The 26,682-nt window shown below is 41.4% G+C and overlaps 1 protein-coding gene across 1 annotated transcript in view; it reads left to right on the top strand.

Moving 5' to 3' along the window:
• Window positions 1-10,472: 10,472 nt before the first annotated feature.
• The window catches only part of b4galnt4a (beta-1,4-N-acetyl-galactosaminyl transferase 4a), a 209,132-nt gene continuing 192,922 nt past the window's right edge, over window positions 10,473-26,682 (top strand). The window contains exon 1 of the mRNA XM_074677975.1: window positions 10,473-12,052. Within this exon, the coding sequence (XP_074534076.1) occupies window positions 11,911-12,052 (142 nt within the window). The 5' untranslated portion in view covers window positions 10,473-11,910. The remainder of the gene's footprint in view (window positions 12,053-26,682) is intronic.

Here is a 26,682-nt window from a genome sequence, read left to right on the forward strand (position 1 = left end):
GCTGTCTTCCTTTTGAAGTCCTTATACCTCCATCACATTCCAAACACACGTACGAGCGGTGCAGAGTGGCGATAAGGGAAACATTTGCATGATTTACTCAAACATTATCGCACATTATGTTAGTTAAATCCCAGCACTCCAGCTCAAAGTCAATGTTTGGAAGAAACAGTCACAGGTGAGACTTCAAGCACCCGTGTTTATTACTTGTTGACTAAATGGGCTGCCCCAGGCTTTTATGATCACACATAATGTCAGAATGAAAAGTAGGAAATATTCCTTGTTTAATGGACTCGAAACAAGCCCATCATAGGAGCTTGGTAATGCATGAAAGTTTTATTGCAAGTCTGGTCTACTTGTCATGGATATGCTCTTTGAGGTGACAGCAGGGAGCACTAAAAGTGTAGCTGTTTGGTTAGAGAGGGAAAGAAGGGGGTAGATGCAGAGAGAAGGTGAGATCAACGTGGAGAGCCCCCATTGGCATTACTTTCCTCTAATCCTCTTTGCGCTACACCTGGCAAGCATACTAATGATGGAGAAATGACCCAGATTTCTTTCCTAGCACATTCATACTCAGCACACAAAACATAATGAATGAGTCAGTTGAGTACTGCTGTTTTGTGTTGTGTTTTCAGTGTTAAATCTGAGAAAAAAGCCAAGGAAAGATAATGACTGTCACATAACAATAGTGGTTTCAGTCTCAGTCTGATCATCTTCAGAGGCTTTATGATGAAAACATTAAATCTCTTCTTTGGGAAGGAGGCCAGCCTGTCATCAACAAAATCCTGCATTTGATCACACACTGTTGACTTCCTTGTGTCAGCTCAGATCTAACACCTCAAATCTAAAACTGAAGGAGCCACTCTCTCCCATTGTCAGAGCTACAGAACAGGAGACAGGAGAACTATTTTTACTGGTGCTGTTTTAAGACACTTCCTCTGATGTAGCTTACAGAATGACGCACTGCAAACATTCACATCAACAGATACAATACGTCCTGCAGCTTTTATCTGGGCAGAGGTTAAAGGCATGTGTAAAAGCTTTTGGGGTCTCTAACCTTCTGAAGACCTAGTTACTCCAAACACTGTGAGTTCTATCTATTATAGCAGCAGCTGTAACACAGTGCTGAACAACACGTTGTCAGAGCTGCACATCTCTGGAGACTTCTGTCTAATTTCTTAGGAGAGAAAACGCAGATAATAGAGTGACTGTCTCTTTGGGTTGTCAGTGTAGGATGCTAGGAGGGGGTTGAACGGTTGAGTCAACAAACTATTCTTGAATACTTTTATTTTTGATTGTTGCCTTCATCTGATAGCTTAAGTAACAGGATACACAGGAAGTGAAGACGTGCAGAGATAAGAAAAGGTCAGGAGTCAAATCACTGACGACTATAAACTTTGGATTTAGAGTGAAGATTTAACTCTGAGCTAAACCACCACCTCTTCTCTAACACACTATCAGTTTAGTTTCAACTTGTTGACTTTAAAAAAAAAAAAAAGTAAAGGAGGTGTGAGAAGTTTGAAAGTGATCTTGAAAAAAAGCTCCCTTCCAGATATATGCCTAATCATAATCCACACTTTAAAATGAGATCATCAGAGCTAATATTGCTGGCTAGAGGTTTTTTCAAATCGCTACTTCTTAGCCTCCAGATCAGGTCGAGCAGGACCGGATTGATTCATGGCACACCTAGGCCTCTATGACAACAACATGCCAGCTGACCAAGTTTAGGAGTGAGAAGAGATAAAACACAGAGATTTGTGTTTTTCTCTGCTGAAAATGATAACTATTTTGTAGTGATGGTGGACACTGGAGCCTAACTGTCAGCCAGAAAAAGGACAGAAGAGAAGAAGAAGGCTTAACAGGAGAGAAATACAGCCCAAGCTAAAGGCTAACACAGGAGCTAAACTGCTTGTGATAATGTTTCCTGCAGTGCTCTGTTCAAACTTGAGAGTATATCAATAAAATGAAGAGTGAGGTTAAGTTAGCTCTGCTTGGTAGATGACTGGCAGGACATAGCTAACCAGGATTTACTAGTGTTACACATTACAGACATGTCTTGGAGCACCAGCTGCCAGCTGCACTAAATATAAACAGCTACTAAACTTCTTACAAACTGACAGTGTTTACTTGTTGTCATGTTAGCCTACAGATACGTTGGAGCACCAGGCTGACGATGTTACTAGCATATAGCCGGCTGCTACAACGTTTGCTTGATGTCACATGTCAAACTGTAGTGCTACGTAACTGTACTGATAAATACCTTGCTTCAGCGCGTTGTATCCAGTAAAAAGCTGTCTTGAGTATCGAAAAGTTGTCACAATCCGATCTCTTTTCAATTCCAAAACTTACGACAGTGTGCGTGAGACTCCAGGCCATAGGGTGGTGAGGCAGTCCAATTAAAACACAACCTCCTCATTGCATCTTTAAATGCCATTTGACAAATATTAGTTCACCATACCTTCCAGCAGCCATTTCATGCATAACAAAAGAGAGAAACAGGAAGTGTTTTCACTGTTGTTTGCTTTCGTAGGACACAGAGAGATATTGATTTTAGTCTAGTTCATAACCACATCCTCACAGGTGATATAAAATTCACCACACAGCAAACAATCTTAAATGAAGCTAAAACACATTTATAGCACAAAAAGGAATAAGACCTGTTCACTGTTCATTTTATTTTAGCGGCAGGTAACTTAGTTCACTGCTGGTCTCTATCTGTGGAACACTGACATGAGCTAATTGACGGGATTAACCAAAAGGTAAAAATTAAAAATCTCTTCCCTCAAGCATCACTTCCTCCCCTGATCTCCACTCCCCTTCATCTCCGCTCTTCTTCAGACCTCATTCCTCACCTTCTCTTTCCCATATCCCATATGTCCCTGTTTACTCATCCGTAAATAAGGAGTGTGATTATTTACCCAGAAGGAAATCCAATAGGGCACAGCCATGGCCGCAACAGAAATGTCCCTTCACACCTGTTTGTGAAGGAAGCTCAGGCAGAGCAGAGAGCGGGCAGGACTGATCCAGCAGGATACAAGAGGCAAAACCCTCCTTAATCCCTGTGACATTTGAGCTCAGACCGCTCATCAAAGCCTGAGAGCTGCTGTGCTGCTTGGTTAAGGTAAAGATAGACAAAGAATATAAATATATTGGATTAGAGAAGGAAGGAAATCTCAGCAGAAGCAGCCATCCTTAGATCAGATGATTATACAGGCTGTTCTTTTCCTCTGCTGCTCGTCTGAATCATGTTTTCTCTGATGCAATGCTTCACTGACTCATTAATTTATTAATTTATTCAACAACTCTGGAACAGGAAGCCATGGTATAGAGCAGAACAAAAAAATCACATGGCTGGATTGCAACAAATGTTACATAAACCAAAGCAGATGTGCTTCAGAAATGGAAATAGTTTGCATCTAACTACTGGTCTCACTGCTTAAAGTCTGTTTGAAGAAAGGTTGTCCGTTCATTTCATCAGCTTTGATTCAGTCCATTTATCAGGATCATAACTTCTATCCCCAGACCTGCAAAGGCAAAAAACAAACATGAGAATAGACTTAATGATGGAGTGCTTCTCATAAAACACTGTGAACACAAACATGGACAGGCACAGCTAAAAATAACAATGACATTCAGAGGATACTACCTGAACATAGAAGATGAAGATGATAACATTTTGGCTAGCTTAATTTCCTCCAATAGTGTAATCCAGAGATATAAAAGGCACAGTCACCTTTTGTGTGAGTCTGGTCCGTAAAACAGATGACAGGAACTTGCAGAGCTCCAAAGTTTTGACTCGGCTCATAAAATGATAAAGGTCAACAACATAGCCAATGGCTAGACCTGCCTGTGCCTGAAAAGCAAGGGATATAAATCTGTGTTTATACTTTTATTTTCATTATCCTCCAATGTTTTCCTTCTATACTGTTGGCGTGCAGCCCATGACTGCATGCCAACAGTGAAACACCTTGGTGCAGAACACTGAAACACGAAAATAAATCAGTGATATTTTCACACCAATGTTACAACTTACAGCCAGTGCAGGTGTGCCTTTTTTTTCCCTGTTTACGTGGCATGTAATTGATCTGAAGCATTATAAATACAGCTTTAATGTTACCTGTTCTAAAATGTTGGAAAGTAATGTAAACTCAGGAGGCAAAAACAGACATTCTGCTAAATATCACTGCACAGAGTTTCCTGTCAGTGTTTCAACTGGGTGATTGAGTTTTAATGTTTTATATCGCAGGGTATCAGGCACCAGTTAATGGCTAGAGTTTTTCTATTTTCCTGATAATGAATAAGAAGTAAAGGTACAGTCTTTATTTTATCTTTGTTTGGAGGCAGAGACATGGGGCATAAACCAAGCAATGACCTCTGATCTAAAATGATGAGGGAATGCTGAAGCACTAAATCTGCAGTTCATCAAAAGTACCAGAAATCACATTCAAACCAAGACAAAAAAAGCCATTTTCGCAGCAGAAATGATGTTTGTGGATTTGTGGTCATGGGTCATGGCTGCTGTTTGAAAGGGTCTTGAAGAAGAGGAAGTGGAGTTCACCCTGGGGTCCAACTTTCAAAAGGTGTCATTGTTTTTGTGAAGTCATCTATAAATGATTACAAATGGGTCCCTCCTGTTGTAATGTGTGGCATTCCATTTTGTTACTATTTTATGTTTGTTACGGTGCACACTGTATTGGGGGAATTATTTTTTTCTAATTTGACAGTTTAGAAGATAGACCATGAGTTCATCAAATCAGAGGCACGGCTCAACTGACTGACTGATGAGGTACCCTATAGCTTTGAGTGTGGAGGCTCGCTAAGGCTCAATCTATTTAGAATAGAATAGAATAGAATAGAATAGAATAGAATAGAATAGAATTGAATAGAATTGAATAGAATAGAACTATATTGTCACTGTAACAAGTACAACTAAATTGAAGTCACAGCAGCAATCAAGAAAACAAAAGTAAGAAAGTGTATAGAAAGTGCAAAAAGGTAAATAAGAAAATAGATGCTGACAGCTTGTCCATCATTCTCCAGTTCAGCCAGCCTCCACCTCCACAGGGTCCAGGACTGAGCTTCTTCAGTCATGCTCCATCTCTGTCTCCTGAGTCCTGTCTGCTCACAGCAGGTGAAGCTCTTCCAATGTGGCGTTGGTGTCTGATGTTAGCTCTGTTAGCCATATCTGCGATGTATAATGCTACTCTGCCCTCTGGTATTCCCTCTGATGCTGGGTTAGCACAGCTAGCTCGTCCATCTTATTGGAGATAGATCTTACGTTCTCAATAACAATGGATGGAAGGACAGGTCCACGTCGTCACCTCCCAGCTCACACCTGAGAACCAGCACGTCGTCCTCACCTCCTTCTCCTCACCTTGTGGGAAGACATCAGGCCTTGCACCAGTTAGCATTGATATGCTACAGGCTGCAAACAGCTGAGTTCACATGTAAACAATGCAGCCATGGTTATATGTAGGATCTCCAGACAAACACAGGACAAAAAGTAGTAAAAATATCACTGAAGCCACAAAAAGTTTGGTGTCCATGACCAAAAAATGAGCCATACAAAGCAACAATCCACTCCAAATACAAAGATTACGAAAAAGAGACTAAAAAAATTACGAGAAACAGACAAAGAAGTGTGAGCTGCTGCAAAAGGCAGGCACAGCCAACAGGGCAGTGCTAAGCAACCATTTCCAATGTGGCACTTGGTGACGATTTGCTTCAAACTCTTGCTGTGTCCCAAATCATGTTTTTCTGCACTTACACTGAGACAAAAAGTTGAGTGTGGAACAGTGGAAACTTTTCACACTCAATGATTGCCATTAGGCTACATAGAGGAAGAAGCGAGAATGGCTCAAACAACAGTTGATGGATGTAATCAATGAAAAGCAGAAGAACAGCCATGAACAATTGTAAAATCTGATTGTAGCTTCTAGTAAGTGCAAAGCTGCAGTGTTTGATTTGGGACAAAACTACCCTGTAAGATTTTGTGCACTGTTCAAGAAAGAGCAGAGTGCATTTTATATAAGTGTGCTTAAGGAAGAACATGATTTTGGACACAGCATCTGTTTCAGAAACAGACCGCTATTTATTATACAGTCTATGCATTAAACATGTCAATATGAAAATCTTCTTTGTTTCAGGTGTCAGCAACCCCCTTTTTTTTTTTTTTCATTTTTGTGTTGTATCTGGTTTGTACAGGTTTAAGCTTCTATTTCTTGTTTTTTTCCCCCCACTAATCTACTCCTTCAAGTTTAAATCTAAAGTCACTTGTGTCAAAGAAAACTAAATCTGTAGGACCACAAGTGACAAAGAGAACTAATATGACTAATACACTCAATTTAAATTATAGACAACGTGCTTCACAATCAAGCTAAAGTAACAAGAATCCATAATCCCTTGCTCTTTATCCTGTGTCAAAATCTGAAAGCTTTATTTTTGTCTGAGCTTGATGTTGTTTATGGTTTCAGGAGATCTCTGGAGGCTCCTGTTTTATTTCTCAGGAGATCTTCCCTCTTGAGGTGTTCCTGTGTTTTTTGGTGGGAATAAAATCTTTCACTAGTTTCACTTTCCATCTTTATTTACTCTGACCCTGTAACATCTTTACTTTTTCTGCTTAAATATCCACAGAGTTTCCTTTTTTTCCAGTTTATTCATAAAGACCTTGCAGCTGCAGAGATATCAGGCATGAACCAGAGGCCTCGCTGGGAGGAAGTTGAACTCTTGTTTGAATTCTACATAAATATCACATGAGATAATACTATTCCCACTTTGCCATTTCTCCACTGGATAATCTTTCAGCCTCGATTTAACATTTAAGAACATAAAGCACTGTATCTGTTTAACCAGTAAGCTCTATGATGATGAATATAAACAAGTAATATCCAGGCTGAGAAAATACTTATTAATACTATCACACATCAACATGAAGGTCTCTGCATACTGAGTCTCTCTGTGTACCTTCACAGCCGTGCTCAGTGGTTTTATGCCACACTTTGACACTTGTCAGAACCACTCGGGCATTGCCTCCTCTCTGTGGATTTGGTCCGTGTAAAACAGAATAACTCAAGAGACAGCAGCTCCTCTTTCTTTATCGGTGCCCACCTGAACATCCTCACTTCCCGTAAAATTCAGCCTCCTCCTGAATTCATCCAGGCAAGGCGATCCCAGAGGGGGGAGACCTACCAGCCAAATGTTCCTGCAGGCATTACAGACAGAGGAGGCAAAGCGGGGATTACATTTCAAACAGAAAAAGACCGCTTACCTGAAAGTGTGAGCGTTTCCAGCTTTATGAAACATTTGCCAGGTTATACCTGAGCCATATGCTGTGAATGAAACTTTTTGTCTTGCTCCAACACGAGTTAAATAAAACAAAAAGCAGGTCACTTGCCATGCATTGGATGTTTGCCTGTCTGGGGATAAAACAGAAGACATCAGAGGAACAGGTCTTTGGACTATCAGGTACCCTCACAGAGTAGAAAATGGACTTGTTTTTCCCTTCACTCTGACAAAAAAACAAGTCAGACGATCAAACATAAAAAGGCACAGAATCAGACCTCAGCAGGCCTCTGTAATGTCCTGAGAGAGTACAGAAAAACAGCACATAAAACCATTTGATTACACACTCTAGGTGACTTTCAAACCTTGTGTGAGCATGTGTGTGATGAAATACCTTCAGTTTTCCCTGCAACAGCCAAAGCAAGGGTAAGTTTTGTCAGGCTGAATGGTGTTTGGCTAAGGTCGTTCAATAAGCACTCATTCAATACGGCCCAGATGAATACCTAAGCGTTTCATTTACGCTCAGTGTTTGCTCTGAAGATTACATTAATAATCCACAGAGACGGGGATTATGGTTTGTGGTCAGAAGGCACAGCTGGGACAAACTAAATTGAGGTCATATACTTATAGGGCAGGTTCTGTGTCATCTGATCCTTGATCTACATTCACGATGGCATCGATAGCTACATCTGGATAACCACACTGGTAGCAACGTGAGGATAAGCCTAATGCTTCTTGTCAACCTGAAGTGAGTGGATCATCACAGAAGAGGTCTATCTTTTTTAGGGGGATGTAAAAATGTGTTATTTCTTTTCCATTTTCATCCAATTGTTCTTTTCTTGCACTTTACGCTAACACTTTTCTCACCGTGAGATGTTTGTTACCTGATGAGATATCTTCACACATTGCACTGAGTGGGTGTGTTCAGACTGCAGGGCTGATAACTCCCACGGTCTCTTTAAACACTCAGGGAATATCAGTCCTAACGCCTCACTGTATACACTTCCCACATTTTCACTGTAGATTTCCCCAGATACAGACTTTTAAAGGTAAGCCCACTCAACATGTTTCAAACACATGAACCAGAGTCTAAACAGAAGTCTGGGACGTCCTTGGGGATGGTACTCTTTGAAATTGTTCTGTTATTGAGATTTATTCACATGCTAGCAGACCCATGTTTCTCCGTCTGTAGACTCAGGTGAAAATACAGAAAATTGAGAGTTAAGGTTTGAGAAGCAGCTCTCAGGCAGGCCCTGTTTAGGCCAAAGGAGGTCACCAGGAGGCGCTGTCAGGAGCCTTGAACATTTTGTGCGTAGTGCTGAACATGATATTTATGCTAACCTGTGGTCCACTTAAACCTCTCCCTGTGCTCCGTTCACATTCACTGCTGCCTCTGTCCTTTACTCAGCCACTCACTATGCAAATTAAAATATAATGAAGGCACCCAGAGGACAGAAAACAGCATCAAAAAGAGGTTGCTTGTGTGAAAATTTTCCTGTACCCTTCAAACAAAAAACTAGGTCTAGAAAAACAGGAATTTTAGAAGAAAAATGAGAAACTATCATTCAGGGTAATTCTGCAACCTGTCACTGTGGTCATATGGTAACTTTAGGCAAGTAGCGACCTCATCTTATTCAACCCTGCACCAAATGTCCAGAGCAACCTTTGCTCCCGTTCGCCAATGTTCTGGGAAGCTAAACTTCTTTTTCTGACCTCAACAGAATAATGTTTTTAAGTTAAAATGAAACAAATAATTGAATGTTTCAGTAAAAACGTTGGATGGAAACAGCAAAAGAATCATCACAATGCAATTTTCCCTCCACTTTTTATGATTATATCAATTTTGTTCAGACTGCCGTTTTGTGCATTGCACTCTGGAAGAATAGTAAACATCAACACATTCAACTCTTTTTTTCTGTCTAAATCTAAATCTACTTTTGGTTGATTCTGAAGAGTGTTTTGCACTCTAAACAATAGTAGTCCTTTTTCTTCTTTTTTTTTCTTGTCCTGAGTTCAGGTTTAGGGAATTCTTACCCACAGGTTTGATCATGTTGCTGCTTTAACTGAACGGTTCATTTGAAAGTAACTTAGAGTTCTCATTACCAAGCTTAGTTCCAGCTGTGCTTCTCCTGCTGGGCTAAGTCAGATATCCAATAAAAGGAAACTGACCTTCCCCTTTGAGCAGTGTTAGACCATGAAGGGGGCTACAGACTCTATTCTGGTGTGAGTGTGCTGTGAACTAAGCCTGTTAAGAATGAGAGCAAGAGAAAAACAAATGAAAATGTGTGAATGGTATAGTTGTACATTAGTACAAACTGCCATTCTGTATTTCATAATCTAGGCTTTTTCACTCTTATCTGAGTTATATTAATTTACAATGCTGTCAATGATGACCAATGACTGTCTCATCATTTTCTCTTTGACCACATGGCGGCAGTCTTGTGTATTTCCCGAGTGTGTCTGTGGGACGTCTTCACACACGCCCACGTGAACACACAACACATTTGCAACATTTGTGTTTGAGTTGCTTCTGAGCTGTCCAGTGGGGAAAAAAGAGAGTTTTAGCTTGATGGAATGAATAGCAACGTGAAAAACAAACAAAACAATCACCATTTTTAAGGAGACGTTTTTTTTAATATATATTATTTAATTCTTTTTTTTTTTTTCTTTTTTTTTTTTTTTTTTTTTTTTACTAATATGTGGAGTCATCTTTGTTTTGTTGACCCACAGCTTAAATGCACATGAACAGTTGTCAAACTGTGAACTGGCAGGGCAAATTCCTTGTTAGAGATGATTTGTTTAAGTGATTTCAACACAGTTAATCTTAAGACTTTTGTGCCTGGGGAAAATAAGTCACCTGACCTGCTGTAGTATAACACAGTTTTATTTGAAGTACACCAGTTATTATTATTGTTTAATTCCCAGAGTCATTTCCTCAGGATATTATGAGATAATTCATTATTTATCCTATTAACAAGGGGCCTGGAATTCAGTGGAAAATCGCACACCAGGAGATCATAACAAGTTTGAGGATGTGCGCTCAGCCATTGGTTGATGGATTACACTGGTACCAAGCGACGGTGGAGGGAGACCGTGTCGTCCCGCCTCCTCTTAACCTTTTGCAGGCCTGTAATTGGCTCCTCGACGAGTCACTCCCCTCCCTCTCAGGTTAGGTTGCTCCGCACCGTTAAGATGCTCAATTGATGGGCGTACTGAGCTGTGTGCAGTGAAAGAAGATACCCTTACGTGTTTCATTGTAGCAAAACAAAAAACCATGGTCCCTCCTGGATTTGGCGCTGCTGGTTGCAGGTTTCCCCGCGACACCCTCCCTCGAGCACGGCTGTTTTTTCTTCCCGCGCGCGGTGACAAGCGATCTGGACGGTGCTATTGCGGCGTTTTAAAGGGAGAAAAGCTCATGCAAGAATAACAACACGGTGCAGTGCATCTTTGCTAGCCCTTTATATCAGTGTTTATTAGTTTGATCCGAATGAGGGTATTTGCTCCTGATCTTTTGTCGCACGCGCTGTGGACTCGCACAACGCAGGCACTTTGGCAGAATTGGCTGAAACGCACCTGCCGTGAGATAACCGGAGGGAGCACATGGACCCCAGTGTCGTGGATTTTCAAACCGGGCTGCCAAATCTAAGTATTTCCACTTAACATCTTTCGCCATGGAGTAGGCACGGTTTTTAATCTAAATTGGTTTGATATTTACGAGTGGCGGGGCTTCAAACCAGCCCGAGAGTGAGGATGACAGCTGATCGCCCCTCCTCCCCCAGGACTTCAATAAAAACGCGCTCCATCTGAGCTCCTGCATTGGAAGCCTGAGTATTAGTTTCATCCGTGTGTAACAATAGATGGAGCGCAGAGGGATGTGACACCTTCAACTCTCCCCGGTCAGGTTACTCTTACACCTGTTATTCCATCAATGTTTTCCAGAAGGCCCCTTTAATTGAATCTGTACTCATCTGGAGAGAAACTACACGTCTTTTCTGTTGGAAGTGTTCAGGAGATGCTCTGCCCGATCACATCTCACATGGAGCTTCATCTCTCTTGTACTCCTCGGCACTTCGCGTTAAACCCATGCCAGGGATGATCCTTGAGTAGCCGATAAAATAATCAGCGCCTCGGTGTCAGCAAACGCTTGAGCCACAAGGGATTTGTGTAGATTATCGCCGGACTGCTATTTTGCTCCCTTGGTCACAGTCTTAACTGAACTTAGCGGCTTTTGATCTGCAGCCTTTTCCCTGCTGCCCCAGCCCGCCTCCAGCCCGGACTGCCTGTTTACAAGCAACGCTATTCATAGAGGAAGAGGGGGGTAAACCGGGCTGCATTCATAAGCAATGACTGCCACAGAGGTGTTTGGACCCACATCTGAGGAGACGACACGTTTGGCGCTGCTGTCCCCCCGTAGATCCGGGGGAATGAGACGCGCTCTAAGCTGTGTGTAGTTAACACTCCCCGTTCAACTGGCCGGTCACATGCCGTGGCTGTGACCGGAAAAGTAGCCCGTCAGTGTAGAGCTGCACACAAACAGGAATCAAACGCAAAAACAGCAGCCCAAAGCGAGCACTTTCCCCCGACCCGTTTTGACTCTCTACCGGGCGGCCACCGGAGGATGTTTGTGCCAGGATGCTGCGCTTCCCCGTGAAGAAGATCCGGAAGCAGTTCAAGCTCCTGCTGCTGCTGGTTCTGCTCACCTCCGCCGTGTGGTTTACCTACCTTCACATCAACCAGGGCAAGACCATCAAACTCCACTTTAACTACGGAAAAGGTAGGCTGTCCTGCTAGAAACTTCATTCAATCATCCTGTTTCACTCTCAAGTTCTGCCAAGTGTAGTGCCATTTATAAACTCTGGTAGTAGCCTATATGAGAACTTAAAGGCTCGGAGGACTCTTAAAAAGGCATTTAACACCCCCCTTATGAATACATTTCAGTAAGTAATCCCATAAACGAGTGTAACATCACCATAAACTGTTGTTACATCACTGTAAAGTCGCCACTGAGCACAATCAGCTTCTCTAGGGATATTATGGGAATATTAATGTGACAACAGAGGAGGTAATAAACCTTTAAAGGATGATAAGGTTACTATAAACCCTCAGTGGTCTAAGAAACTAAGATATATAAGGGGCAGGTGTTTAGACCTGCAACAAAGGATTTGCTCCTTTACCTACATTCCCAAAACAGTACAAGTGTCTTAATTCACTGTAGCTGCAATGAGAATATATTTAGCTTTTTTTGCAGGAAAATCACCACAACAATTCAGTGATTATGAAAACATTGGTGATGCAATTTTCTATCAGTTCCCGTGTGCACAAGGTTGTTGGATCTGATGATTTGGTGAAAGATATGCACACCAACATAAAATGTCTTGTTATAAAAATTCTTAGTTGCATTGATTTATATCTGTCATGCCCCTGAAACAAACTGCCCTACTGACTCAGTCTGATAGGTACTTCCAGATACGCTCCGAAAGAAGTGACACAGAGAGGCAGCATGTCTCATAAATTAACAACAGCTTCCTTCTCCGTGCTGAGTAAAGAGCACCGCGGTGCCGGAGCCGGGGTCTAAAGCCAGACCTCCGCCTTCAACATTAATAATCAAAGGGCTGTTCATGAAGGTGGCCTCAGAGGTCACAGACACGCCAGTCAGACTCTGAAAAATATTAGATTTCCACCTGCTGCTGCTTCTGTGATACTTCTTCAAACTCAAATTCATCCCCTCTGTGTGATGCCAACTATTCGGAGAAGATGAATATGTAGAGGAAAGGTGTTGGGCTGAGTAACACACAGTCACCTCCAAGATATTTATTATGGGATAGTGTACCCTGTCCTGCAGCTGTCTGTGTAAAGTGATACTCAATGATCGCGATGTCCTTGAAGAGTACATCTGAGGACATAATGATACACGAACAAGCAGAGATCATGTTATTGTCTGATCTCAGCTCAGGGGTTTTCCCACCAACAGACTACGTTTAGTTTTCTGGTCGTGACACTTAGTCACACTGATACCGCTGGTACTCTGGCTTGTTTCGTAGAGCTGCTGCAGCTAAAGGGTTTGTGAGTCTGTGGTTTTAGGTTAAAAAGCACAACATTGGTGGCGAGTGTTCACATTTGCTGTAAATGGTTCCCCGTAGATTGAGGATATAGATATATTGGTGCCAATACAGATGAGCAGCAACAATAATCTGCTCCTGATGGTCTATATGGATTACTTTACTGATGCTTTATTTGAGTTTTTTTTTCATTTCAAATTGTGCGATATGTGCACCCTCAGAATGAGAGATTAAGTAAGAAAAGATTCATTGTTGTATGTTAATATTCTGGGCTGCATGGTGGTGCAGTAGTTGGAGCTGTTGTCTTACAAATAATAAGGTTCCTGGTTTAATTCCACGGCTGAACAGGTGCCTGTCTGCCTGGAGTTTGTATGTTCCCCTAGATACTCTGGCTTCCTCCCACAGTCTACAAAACTTGCTCATCAGGTCGATTGGTCACTCTGAACTGCCAGTCGATGACGGTGTGTATTTAAATAATTCTCTGGCCCAATCTCAATGTCCACGCTCACACACACTGATTTTAAGGCGCGTCCTCACAAAGTCCGTGGGGGTTCAGGGCTGTCCCACATTTGAATTGTGAGGGCTCTCGCGCTGACTTTCTGAGCCCTTAACACACCCTTATAGTAAGTGGTCATATTTGCAAACTTATGGTGAGGGAATTACCCACAGTTCATTGTAATGTGATGTGACACTATAGACATGCAGTAGGTTAAAGGGGACATATCATGCTTGTTTCTCCTTTTCACTGTGCCAGACTAGGATGCCTGTAAAGCATTTCTGCCCTCAGTACAAGTCATTTAGTTCCTTCATTGCCCCACAATAGCGTTCTCATTATCCTCATTTTAGGCCATTCTGAAGATCTTGTTGAAACGCTCCGTTTCCAGAATGACCTCCAGTAACCTCGCAATGTCACAGCCCTTTGTGCTCTGATTGGTCAGTTCTATCAGAGGGGCGGAGGGGGTAGAGCCAGGGGGCGGTTTTTGCAGCATGGCAGTATTTACAAAATCGCCATACTGGATGGGGCAGACCGAGCGAGTTTGCTGTTTGCCAAAACTTCACAGTAAGGCATTGATAGCACTAATAAAATGGCAGATTGTAGGATACGTCCTTTTGTATTGGACCCCGAGTCAGACCCAGACGGTTCTGCAGCTCAGGAGGAAGAAAATCCACCTCGACACAGATCATCTCAGGACGCTTCAGTGTGGGGAGTCAAACTGGTACTGTAACATGTATAGTTTATTCGTTTATGCCGGTTTATACTCGGCTCTTGGTGGGTGTATCCCTCGGTGGCGGTCGTGTGACTAACTGACATCACAGAGCACTAATCTTTATCAGATTACTCCAATAAAAAGAAAGGATCCTCGTGTCATCATGAAGGTTGAAATCTCGAAGCCAAATGTCAATGACCTATTTTCAGAGGCATCAAATCTCATTCTAGGACATCAGAAAAAATACAATATCTCATTTTTTGAAAATTCAGGGGGTGAAAGGCCTTGTTTTCAACTTTCTTATTTAAAATGTAAGTATTAAATCAGGGATCAGCATGATATGTCCCCTGTAAACAAACACATAACACAGAAATTGAAAATGAGAGACAGCAAACAAGAACATCAAACATCAACCAGTGTTGATGCTTTCTAAATATAAGGCTGCCTGTCTTAAAGAATAAATGTATAAAACAGCCTTAATCTTCCCAAACATTCATAATTTTACTCTCTGTGTGATTGGTTTGATAAACACAGTCAGATTCTGTATATTCATATTTTTTTCAGTTTGATGGATAAACGGTTTTGACTTATAGGAGCTTAAAGGTAAAATGTCAATTATTTAAAACTAAAGCTTGTTAAATAACAGTTCATATGCCTGCATAGTTGAGCTACACGATGACATGCAGGTTAAGTGAGAAATTGCAAAGAGCTGTCCAGATCTGAGTCACACCATTTACAGTCCTTTGCAGATTCATGCACTTAGCCACTTTCCAGATGATACAAATAAAATTTGTATGGGCTCAGGGCTCAGGGTTTAGGGGGGTCACTGATTCAGCCCCTGTTTCTATGTGTGAGCCATGTGATGGGTGGCACAGGGTGAACCCCACCTTACAGCCAAAGGCAGCTCAGGTAGGCTCCATCCCCCAGCGACCCCAAATAAGAGAAGTGGTGAAGATAATGGATAGATGTTAATATTCTGAACTTATCAAAGCTGACTGAATTAATCACTGTCTTTGGATTTTTTTTTTATGTTGAAGCCTTTACCCAGCCTTACCGTCAAACTAAGCATACCTAATAGACGAAAATCAGAATTCCACATGTTTGTGGTAAAACTTATTAGCTAGCGTCATTGCTGTTCATTAAACTGGTTGTTTGTCGAGACCACAGCACTTATGTATTTGTTTGAGCATTACTTTTCTGTCTTATTCTGCCTTTACCCAGAGAGGACAGCACAGTGGATAAAGCAGGAAACAGGGGGCAAATAAAGAGCAGACATACATGAGTGAATGGAGATATGTTTTTACATCCTGGTTTTTTAGGGTCACCTCATAAATGGTTGACACCTTTTAAGGTGACATCCAGCATTTGTGCTGGATGAAATGCTCACATGCTGAATGTGAATGCATGACATGTATACTCAAAATTATTTTCTGGCTCTACATCATTATTTTTTGCCTGTTAATGAAGATATTTTAAATTAGACTGGAAACAGGATTCACTGTCCTTGATTTATATGAAGATATACAAACAAAAATGAAAATAACAAGCCTTGTTGCCGGATTACAAAGTTACATAAACATACCAAAACATCCAGGTAATGAAGGGTCACTATGTGATGTGCTGTAATGTTTTTGAACCAGTCAAATTTCTCCAAGTCACAGTGAAAGTTTTTTGTGAGGCTGTCTGAAAAGAGCAAATCTAGAGTCCTTTTATTTTCAGAAACCACAGAGCCAGACCCACTCTAATGTCTCCTCTAACACTGTGTTCCTTATGTTTAAGAATCCCACTAATAGTCATATAGCCCTCTGTGACTGCTGTGCTCTGACTCGTCTGATGAGGAGGGAAACTGTTCCACTGGTCTGTGCCGGTCTGTGTGTCTAATTGACTGTCTTCCATTTAGCAGGCATCTGAGCAGGTCAACTCACTTAACCTCTTATGAATAACATGTCCGCTCTCACACCAAGGCTTTCTAAGTGAGACATAGCCATTACTGAAACTAGGGCTCTATGAAGTGTGTAAATATTCATATCAGGCTGGCAGTATTCTCTCCACACACCAATCCTCATTGATTCTGAGAGCTGAGGTGCAGGGGCAGGTAGAAATAATGTCATTTCATTTTTGGCCTGAGTTCTTTCTTATTTGAATATGAAATGACAATTTGTCAAATTTCCAGCCCGCTTGTCCCAATTTGAGGAGAAATTAGATCCGTCTTAGGCGGATCTTCTCCCTGAGTGAGCCCATGTATCAGACAGATTGCTGCGGGTGCTTCAGCCACTAGATAATGTCTTGTTGGTGTCTAACCAGCAGACTTGAGAAATGTAAACAACCTGGCGTAAAGTGCTCCGTCGAGAGCACATCTATCTAATTATGAATGATGATGTGAGAAGCGTGTCAGAGGCAGTTTGCAGCAGGTGACTTTACACTCAGTCTGTCAAAGGTTTCAAACTTGAATTTACTCACCTCAGTGTGTTTGTGCGTCGGTTCACTGGGTCAACATAATGAGGCCTGAGAAAGGTCTCCCTAATGATCTTGCATGGACTTTTTTCCACACATTTCAAACAATGCTTCTCTCTGAACACAATGTGGATTCCCATTTCCCACCTGACAAACATGTTCCTCCATCCATAACCTTCGCCCTACACACACTTTAATCCCACTTCAATATCAATCTGTCAACAGATTTTAAAACATCATAAAAACAAAATAGACGTGATCACGGCAAAATCAAAGTGTGATTATTTTATTTTGAACCAGGGTGCTCAGTCACTGCCGTTATGAAAGAAGAATGAGGAGATGAATGTGAATTTCTTGAGTCATAACCCATATGCATGTAGATTTCCTTGGTGGTATTCATACATTTCATTCATTTGTGACTTCATGCTTTCATTTGATGGCATGAACATAGGTTTTCTTTGGTCTGTGTACCATATAACCTCAAAAGAGCTTGTGCACAGCCATACACCAGAGTAAAAGAAGTGAAAGGATGGCATCATACAGATGAATTATTCCAAGAATCTCCTTTTTATCTCTTGATCTTTTTGGGTCTGCTGCGTGAATAACCATGGCTCTCCAGCCAGGTTAAAAGAGAATGAGTCTAGATGAGCCTTGATCCTCTTGGCACCCCATGGCGTTTTATTCATAGACTGTTCAAAACACAGGTGTCATTTCAGTGACATCAATCATTAGTTTTCTAAAGATGCTGGTCACCATTTATTGGCCGACTCCAAGCAAAGCCCTCAAATGTGCCTTGTTAGAGTCCCTTCTTAATACAACCTGAAATGATGAGTTATAAAAACTTAACTGCCATAGCTTTTTAAGAGTAAACAGGTATAGAAAACTACCTTTTCTGCTTCTTTAACCAAAGCGACAACCTCTGGTCTTAAAATATGAGAGAATGCAGAAGTGGTCAAATCTGCTGTTTCTCAAGTGTCTGTTGAGGATGGCTCCAAAAGTACCAGGAGCCACCTACACACCAAGCCACACAGCAGAAATAAACATATTTACAGCCTGCGACAAAAAACCTCTCCCATCTGAATCACTAATTTCATCATCAGCACACTCTGTACAGGGGTGAATTTTTTCCTACTTGGGAGTTCAGAGGATATTAAGAGCGTGAGTTCATCCAATCAGAGGCACAGCTCAGCTCATGTGACTGATGGGCACCCTATTGCTGTTAGTGTAAGATGTAAAGCCCACCCCACTTTCGATGTGTGTTATAAGACAGTCTATAGTCTGACCTCGCATTTTGATGGAAACAGCTACAGCTGATACAGTCACTATGCATACTCCAAAGTCTTTCTTTTTTAGAGAGTGGGTATTGTGCTATTTTAAGGCTGTATATGGTAAATGGATTTGAGCTTATATAGCGCTTTTCTAGTCATGGACTACTCAAAGCTGCTTTACACCACAGGTCACAGTTACTCATCCACACCCATTCGTGCTCACATTCACTCACTGATGGATCCAATTTTTACTATGATAGCTATCCATCAGTACGTCTAGCACAGGCACGCCCTTTCATACCCATTCACACACCACTGACGCAGCAGTGGGAGCAACTTGGGGTTAAGTGTCTTGCCATGTGTCGCCCAGAGCTGGGCTTGAACCTGCAACCTTCCGAACACCAACCGACGCCCCAATATATACTGTCCCTCCAGTACATGATTTACAGTTCAAAAATTCACTGTTTTTCTCACAGGGGTGTCTCAGAACACCTTATTCCAGCCCCTGTCTGAAACACTTTTTTTTAGCTGCTGTCTCTTTAAGGCTCCCTGCTTCACAAACCCCCTTCCTTTTGATTGGTCAGGGTTCTGGAAGCCTGTTGGGTATGGAGCTATGGGCAAACCTTGGTGTTTGAGGCCCACCACTCCACTGTGTCATTAACCAGTTGAAAGATTCTTGTGCAATGCCCTCATCACTTCAGCAAGTCCCCTGAACATGATGTTGAGATCTCGTGCTATTTTTAGAACAGACCACTTTGATCTGTTTACAGACAGATTCATGGATTTCTACAACATATGAATACATAGAGGTTAAAAAATCTACACACTTAGTTTGAAAATTCAGCATTGTTATATTATAAATATATTTTAAGAGAATTGAAAAGCATAATACCCCCTCTTTAATTTTATTACACCGTGAAAGGTAGATAAAGGAATAAATTGAGCAGATGTGCTAGATCATTGTGCAGACATTAAGGATAAGAGCTGTAACACTAATCCAGCCACAGCCATATTGAAATGGGTTGTAATCTTCTGCTACTTAATTATTCAGCACAGTAATAAGCAGCATGATAGACTGTTGATGGGCTTTCATATCACCTTTTTGTGCTTTTTTTTCCCAACAGACAGTACATCATAAAACAGGAAGAGAAGAATAAAAATACCTGAGGGAGCAATTGATCACACAAAGAGGAGCTTGACCTTCTTAGCATGGCATTAAAGTTGCTTTCTTTCCTATGAAACATCACTGTTCGAGGAGAAAACTTGAGGCCAGGAGCTTTTTCCTCAAATCACATCAGGGAATGCACTGAAAGAAAAATGTGTTTTAGCTCTGTGTACACTTGTATCGTTTACACACCCTGCATGTCTTCCTCGTTTATGAAAAGTCAGGTCAAAGAAATATAATTACAGAACAATGAGTAATACCAGTGAGACTGTGGTGAACGTGTGGGTGTTTTCTGGGGCATTAATTTATGTTTCCTGAAAAAGCCAAGGTAGCTGTTGAAACTATGATGACGAGGAAAGCCAAAAAAGATGTAATTAAATAGTTCTCAGATTGCACACTAGCCAGACCGGCCTTATTTAATCAGAATTTCAATGAGAAAGTGAGTTGGCAGGCAGCGCAGCGGTGCATATTAGATGAGTGCCACATTTATGCGGCCACCCAGTTGTACAACAGCCCCCCTGTTTTCCGGCATCAACAGGTCCACTGAGGAGGCTGGCTGCAGTATACAGGCCTCTATTGATTAACCATGATTGCAATGTGGAGACATGACACATACACATACACACGTTCACACACCCCACACAAACGCACAAACATGTTGTTTATGTTTGTAGTTGGACTCATAATACAGGCATACACCTCGTATGATCACAGCTCTGGAGGGACGAGGAGGAAGTCGGGGAGAGGAAGTCTCGGAGGGCCTCGACAGATTGGCTGCTCGGTTGCCCATGGAGACAACATATGGGAGAGGAACGTGCTGTGCTGGTGGAATGCTGAAATACTCGTCTTATCAGGAAAGATGCATTCACAGTTGATTTTGTGCGAGTTACGATGAACATCCACTAACAGACTACAAAGAAAACAGACATTTGTGGATGCTGTGTCGAGCAGCCTTGAGTTGAGTGGATTGTGAAAACCACACACTCCCATCCAAACACTTGGATTTAGTTGCAGTTGAGTATCAAGTTGAATCCAGCTTGTTGTATCTCAGCAGCAACACCCTCTGGCTGGTTCGCTGTCATGGTAACCATGCCCTCCGATGTCATTTTACCTAATTTTAGCTCTTGTGGTTCTCACGGTCAGTCAGCTTTTCCTCTGCCAGGACTGCTCTGCCGGAAAAACGGTAACAGACACCACCGAGGCGAGTGTAAGCCTTCTGAAACAAACACTTTTTTTTCTGATAATCTTTTATTTATGCAATAATGAATGTCGTCAATGACTTTTCAGGTTTGTGAATAATGCAGCTGCTCCATGCAGGCTTTCATGTTTGATGAAACGGCACAGTTGTTAATAGAGGAATGAGTGACAGAACAAAAACATAAACAGCCTACATATTTAGTAAAAAGCAATTTCAGTGTCAATGATGTTGAATATCTAAGATTTATTTTTGACACAGTTGAATTCAGCAGCTTTTATTAGAACGCTGAGCCCAGCGTGGGTGCAGACTACAAGTCTACATCAACAAAGTGGTTTGGACATGTTTAAGCAGCGACACGTGTGAGCCATGCTGGGTGGTGAGGCTTTTAAATATTGCTTCAGTTTAGGGCTGCTGGGCCCTCGTCTGACTGTTAATCAGATAAAAATGGAGGAGAAAAAAAAGCTTTCATCAGGAGATGTTCTGAAAGGAGTGAATAATGAAAATGTAGTTGTACTAATGTGGTGATTTATATTCCTCAGAGCCAATATGGTGGGCTTGCCTAACAGAAATATTTCTGGTGTCTGTGTGAGCACATAATTCAGTATCCAGATGAGAGTTATTGCTGCAGAAACCTGGATGTTTCTATTGCTGTCATCACAGAAATGAAGACAGAAATCTTATAATCTCTACATTCGTCTGTGGAATCTCTGAAATATACCTCAATAATACAATACCAACACAGATAAAGTACATTAGATATGAGACAGTCACTTCATTTGAGGAGACTGCATCTTTGATGTCTTATTGCCTTTAAAGGGCTGGGTCATAAATGCATACACTACAGCAGGCAGTTCATTGTTATGTGTCTGGGGAGCTGGGGAGGGACCGTCAGAGGCTCTAACCATGAATCTACCCCACAGCTTATCTGACCATCCCGGTAAATCTTTCTCTCTGTGGGTTATTCCACAGTGGGGATGAATGATATCACTGTAACAACTCACCCTGCACCCCCTATGTGCACAGATGCTGTAGGAGCTGCCTGTGAAGGTGGAGACAACTGAAGGATTAGGCTCTTATGTGCACACAGATCTGCTTGTATCTAGTGTATGTGCTGTGCATATGTGCACTCACTCATTGTATTTACATCGGTGAAAATATATTTTTGTACATAATGTCCTACTTAGTAACACTGTTGTCCTAAGAATCTTGATGATTTTAATGGAGCGTCAGTGTTAAAGCATCTGCTGGGTCATTTTCAAAGGATGCTCAAATATTTCATTTTCAGAATTTAACCCTAAAACTACCACAGCAGCCATTTGGCTAGAAAAAAAACATAAAAGTACAAATACTGTTAAAATCACACCAGAAGAGCTGAACTACACTACTGTCCCTTAAACATACTGACCTCATCAATTCAGCCAGTTATTCAAATGTTGACCATCTTTTTCCCTTTCTGGTTGATGACACTCACTGTTGTGTGAACATAATGTTGTCATTTTTATTCGTGCTGCTTTGTCCTATTTTTATTATACTATTGTTATTAGAGATGGGCGAGTACTAATATCAGTATCTAACACCGTCAGTTAATATTATTATTGCAACATATAGACATCACATGACAAATCTCAAAAGACAACAACAAAGATCAATGGTTTATGAATAGAGCAACTTTTCAAACCTGTGTGAATATGCAGTTTAATGCACTGTAAAAACCTAATATGTAAATTTGTATGCCTTATTTTTGTAATAATTTGTTTAAATAGAGTACATACGATGTACATGCACCTGTAAAGTCCAAAGGAATGGCTTATTTTAAGATGTTTAAAAGAAAAAATGACACTTAAAAGGCTTTGTAAAAGGTAAAAAAAAAAATTGCCGATGGGGTTATAAAAATGACCTTATCAAATTTCTTGAAATAAGAATACTGTCAGACTTTCAGAAACTACAACAAAGTAAATTGTTAGGACTCCATTGGCAAATTTTACAAGCATTTCAGGAGTGATTTTGTCTTTAAATATAATTTTTGATACTATTTTGGGACTCATCAGAGGTGTGTTGCTTAAAGAGTTATATCAAGTCTAATCAGGCAGTTTTTACTGACTGTATCAGATCTCTCATCTTCATGTAGGTGTGAGTGTTGTTGATGTATGTATATTCTACACATACCAAGGATCGATGCACCAAATGCAAATGTCCCAAGATATTGGTCAGAGGGTGAACTTATTATATGATTTTACTTATTCATAACTATTGTGTGTGCTATATTTACATTTACAATATCTGCTCAATTTAGCATCTGTAAGAATGCAAAAACACACAAAAACATATTTTATATAACTGTAAATTAATTCAGGCAGTAAGTGGTTAAGTTTCCTTAGTCCACTGTTAGTAAATGCTGACTGACAGAGGGATGAACCCGCTTTAGATCGAAGTAAAAACTGAGTGGGAAAGTTCTCACTCAAAAGTACAGTGAGTAGAAATGTCAGTATGAAGCAAAGATAGCTGCCAAGGAAAGACGCTTCTCTGATGCTTAAGAAGTGTGATCCTTAAGTTTTAACTTCATATTAATGCGAAACAACAAATGCTGTCTTCTGACACCTCATCAAATCACTGGCACACTTTTAGCCGGATGCAAAAAAGGCTTGTTCTGTGCCATTGTAGAAACATGGCAGTGCAAAATACCTCGATCATTTCAATTTAACAAAAAAGAAAAAAAATTTTTTTTATCCAGGTTATCATACACTAGTTTAGACATGCCTATGAACATTACAATCCATTTCTACTTAGTATGGGCTTCATGTTGGTGTAGGGGTTAGCACTGTTGCTGCACAGTAAAAAGGTTCTTGGTTTGATTCCCTGGTCAAGCAGGAGCCTCTCTGTGTGGAGTTGGCATGTTTGGTACTCCAGTGGTCCAATAATATACTTATTGGGTTGACTGGTTATTCTGAATTCCCCTTAGGTGTGAATGTGTGTGCATTGTTCGTTTGTCTTTACATAGCCCTGCTTCCACCAAGCGATTCAGTTCATTCGTCTCGGCACAGCACACATTTTAAAGCGTTTCTCCTAACTTATCCTGGGACAGATCCCTAAATAGCTGAATGGGCCGTCTCACTTTATGGGATCCATCCTTAAGGGTACCAGACTAAACTGATCTCATCCAGAAAGGTGGAGCTACAACACTGCAGACCATTGATTGGTTGAAAGAATCGTCACTTACCCTGCGACAGGGTCTGTATTCCTCCTCGTGGAACACAGTCTTCTCTGAAACAAAGCTTGATTGCGTTTTGTATCAAAGAGCCAAATGGCAACCATAGAGAAAACAAATTGATGGATGTTTCCCATAGTTGCTCTTTGTTTACTCTGTCATGTTTTTCTTCTTTGTTGGATTTATTAGCAGGGTACATTGTGTCACCTTGCTTTGGCGTCAGACTATTATTTGACTGATGCAGCTAACGGCATCCAGCTTACATGCTGGCCACCACGAAGGGGCACAGTTGGCTGTGAAAACACAAACAGGACCAGGCTTAACTGATCTAAACCAGACTGCTTGGTGGAAACGGGGCTCATGTGAGCTCTTTGATAGGTTAGTGTACCCTGGCCAGTGACAGCTGGGAAAGGCTCTTGCCCTTCTATGACCCTGAAAAGGATAAGTGATAAAGATAATGAATGATCTGATGAAATGCTACAGTAAACCTGCTTTATATACCGAAATATGTTAATTGTTACTGAACATTTTTCACATCAACATTTCCTCGGTTGATAAGAAAACAGTAAGAATGATACAAATGCATTTTCTGTAAATTTTATGTAAGTTCATGAATATGATACCCTGTGCTGTCATAAACCAGTACTCACACTAATAACTAAATATTTTAAATGTCCCCATGTTGATTTTTATTCTCACTTGAAGCCATCGCTTTGACATGTAGATGCATTTTATAGACATTTTTTGTTAACAAAGTCTGAGCAGTCACCATGACCTACATTTATATTGTGGCAGTTACAGAGCTCTAGTAGCTTGTGAGTTAAATGCTAACTGTGTGCTTCAAATGCAGTTAGTGTTGCATGTAGATGAACAGATGTGGATATAGGATGGAGATGAAAGGAGGCTGGTTGGAAAAACACACGTCCAGAGTGTGTTAACCTCAGGGTTAATGAAATTTGTGTTGGCCTGCCTAACGAGCCGCCATCAAGGTACCAGCTCTGCCCCATGCAGATGACAGTCCTGGCCCTCTGCCACGTCTCTGCCGCAGGAGATTTGTCTGTGTTGGTGTGTGAGAGTTAGCAAGTGAAACAGAAATTTAGTGTCAAAGAGGGCTCAAAGTGTACGTGTGATGTAGTTTGTTTTTTCCAAGGGTGTTATTCCAAGTATCTGTGAGTGCACTCCTCACTAAACTCTCTGCCGTCTGCACTTTAGCCCCAGTGTTTAGCCGAGCAGAAGAGGAAGCAGCTGAATGATGGCACTGTCTACTCGCTGGCACGCTCCCTGCCAATGGGGGACGAGCATTTGGGGAAGGGGGAGTAGGGCGGAAGAAGGACACTCTTCTCACTCAACAGGTGGGACGTGCAGCAGGATGTATTTGGAGGAGGACGTGGCTGTGACTTCTAACAGATCCAGACCCCCATGGTGCTGAAGCAGGGTAATCTGTTTGTACATGAAGCTGCAGTTTGTTGTCAGATTTTTATACGTTAGACGAGCTTCTCTGTATAAATCCATTCAGGTGTAGCCACCTCATGCTGCAGGGGTGCCTAATAATGCAGTAATCATACTGTTGAACAAAGCTATGACAATTTGAGTAACCGATTTCCTCAGTAGAAAATCAGAAAAACACCCTAATCTTGGACTATTTTCTAGGAAACTGCTGGGAGACAGAGAGTAGAAGGTGTGAATTTTGAAAGCAGGGGGATTTTAGTAAAAGAGAAACAGGCAGAGTAAGAGATAAAAGGAAGGCGTGCCAGAGACACAGATGTCAGGTGGGGGTATCAACTGCAGACGATCCCTGTCATGATGGGATTTGTCAGTTTCCCTGCACTTGGGCTTTGGTTCCGCTCTTTACTCCCTACCTCTGCAGACGGATTTTCTTTCATAGGGTCTGTGTGCAGCGCCGGGCTGTATCAGCTCTGGTGTCGCCTTACTGTAAGTGATCCAGACCCTGCAGGATTTCAATCAATCATCAAAGAGTGTGTGTCTGTGCGCTCCCTGCTGCTCAAAATGAACCCTCTGTAGCGGTGGTTAATGGTAAAGGTCACCTCTCCTCCAGGCTGCGCAACAAAGACGAAGAAAGGATCAGAGGAGAGGGGACAGGTAAACCTCAGAGACGGGAGAGGATGGCTTTTTCAGAGACAGGGATGTTGGCTGCATTGTAATCAGCTTTGTGGATTTTTTTTCTACAGCTGTTGAAAAGTCATAAAATGGATAAACTTGATGAAAGAGAGTAAATTGACCGTATGATGGCCGTCCCCGAGTGCATATCTCTGCGTATTTTCACTCCTACTCTTCCACTCTCTTTAAGTCACTTTTGTTTGCCTTCCTACTTCCCAATGCCCACTTATGAATATTTACACATTTTTGGAACCAGATCTGGAGGAGGAAAAAGGCATTAATCTCCATTTATAAAAGTTTGCTGGTTTAAGTCACAGGGGGAGTGAAATTTGAGGATTTTCTCTTTTGACATTCAGAAGCTGTCGCTTATATGTATGTCTGCTATTAGCTAAAACCAAACGCTGCACCTTATATTTGAAGTGATAAAAGCACCTCAGATGTGTTGTTGATGGTGATAACTTTCCCACTTCTCACTGATCTGAAACTCCATGAGTGTGTTTGCATTTTGAAGCTGAATGTTACATTCCTGACTTTATTATGTAGCTTCTATGCGTGTTATTTTCCTGTCTTATGCACCATCTCCTCTCGTTCCACCTTTCATCCAAGAAATCTCTAGCATCTGACTGTCTGTCTGCGCCTTTATCTTATTCTTCCCTGTATGAAGTCTCAGAGTACTGGAGGAGCAGAGAGAGGACAAGGGCCGCACTTTGTCATTCTTTTGTCTTGCGT

Source organism: Halichoeres trimaculatus, unplaced genomic scaffold (assembly GCF_033239565.1).
Source record: "Halichoeres trimaculatus isolate MK-OKI-2021-1 unplaced genomic scaffold, fHalTri1.1 fHalTri1_scaffold_10, whole genome shotgun sequence".
In the NCBI taxonomy this organism is placed as follows: domain Eukaryota; kingdom Metazoa; phylum Chordata; class Actinopteri; order Labriformes; family Labridae; genus Halichoeres; species Halichoeres trimaculatus.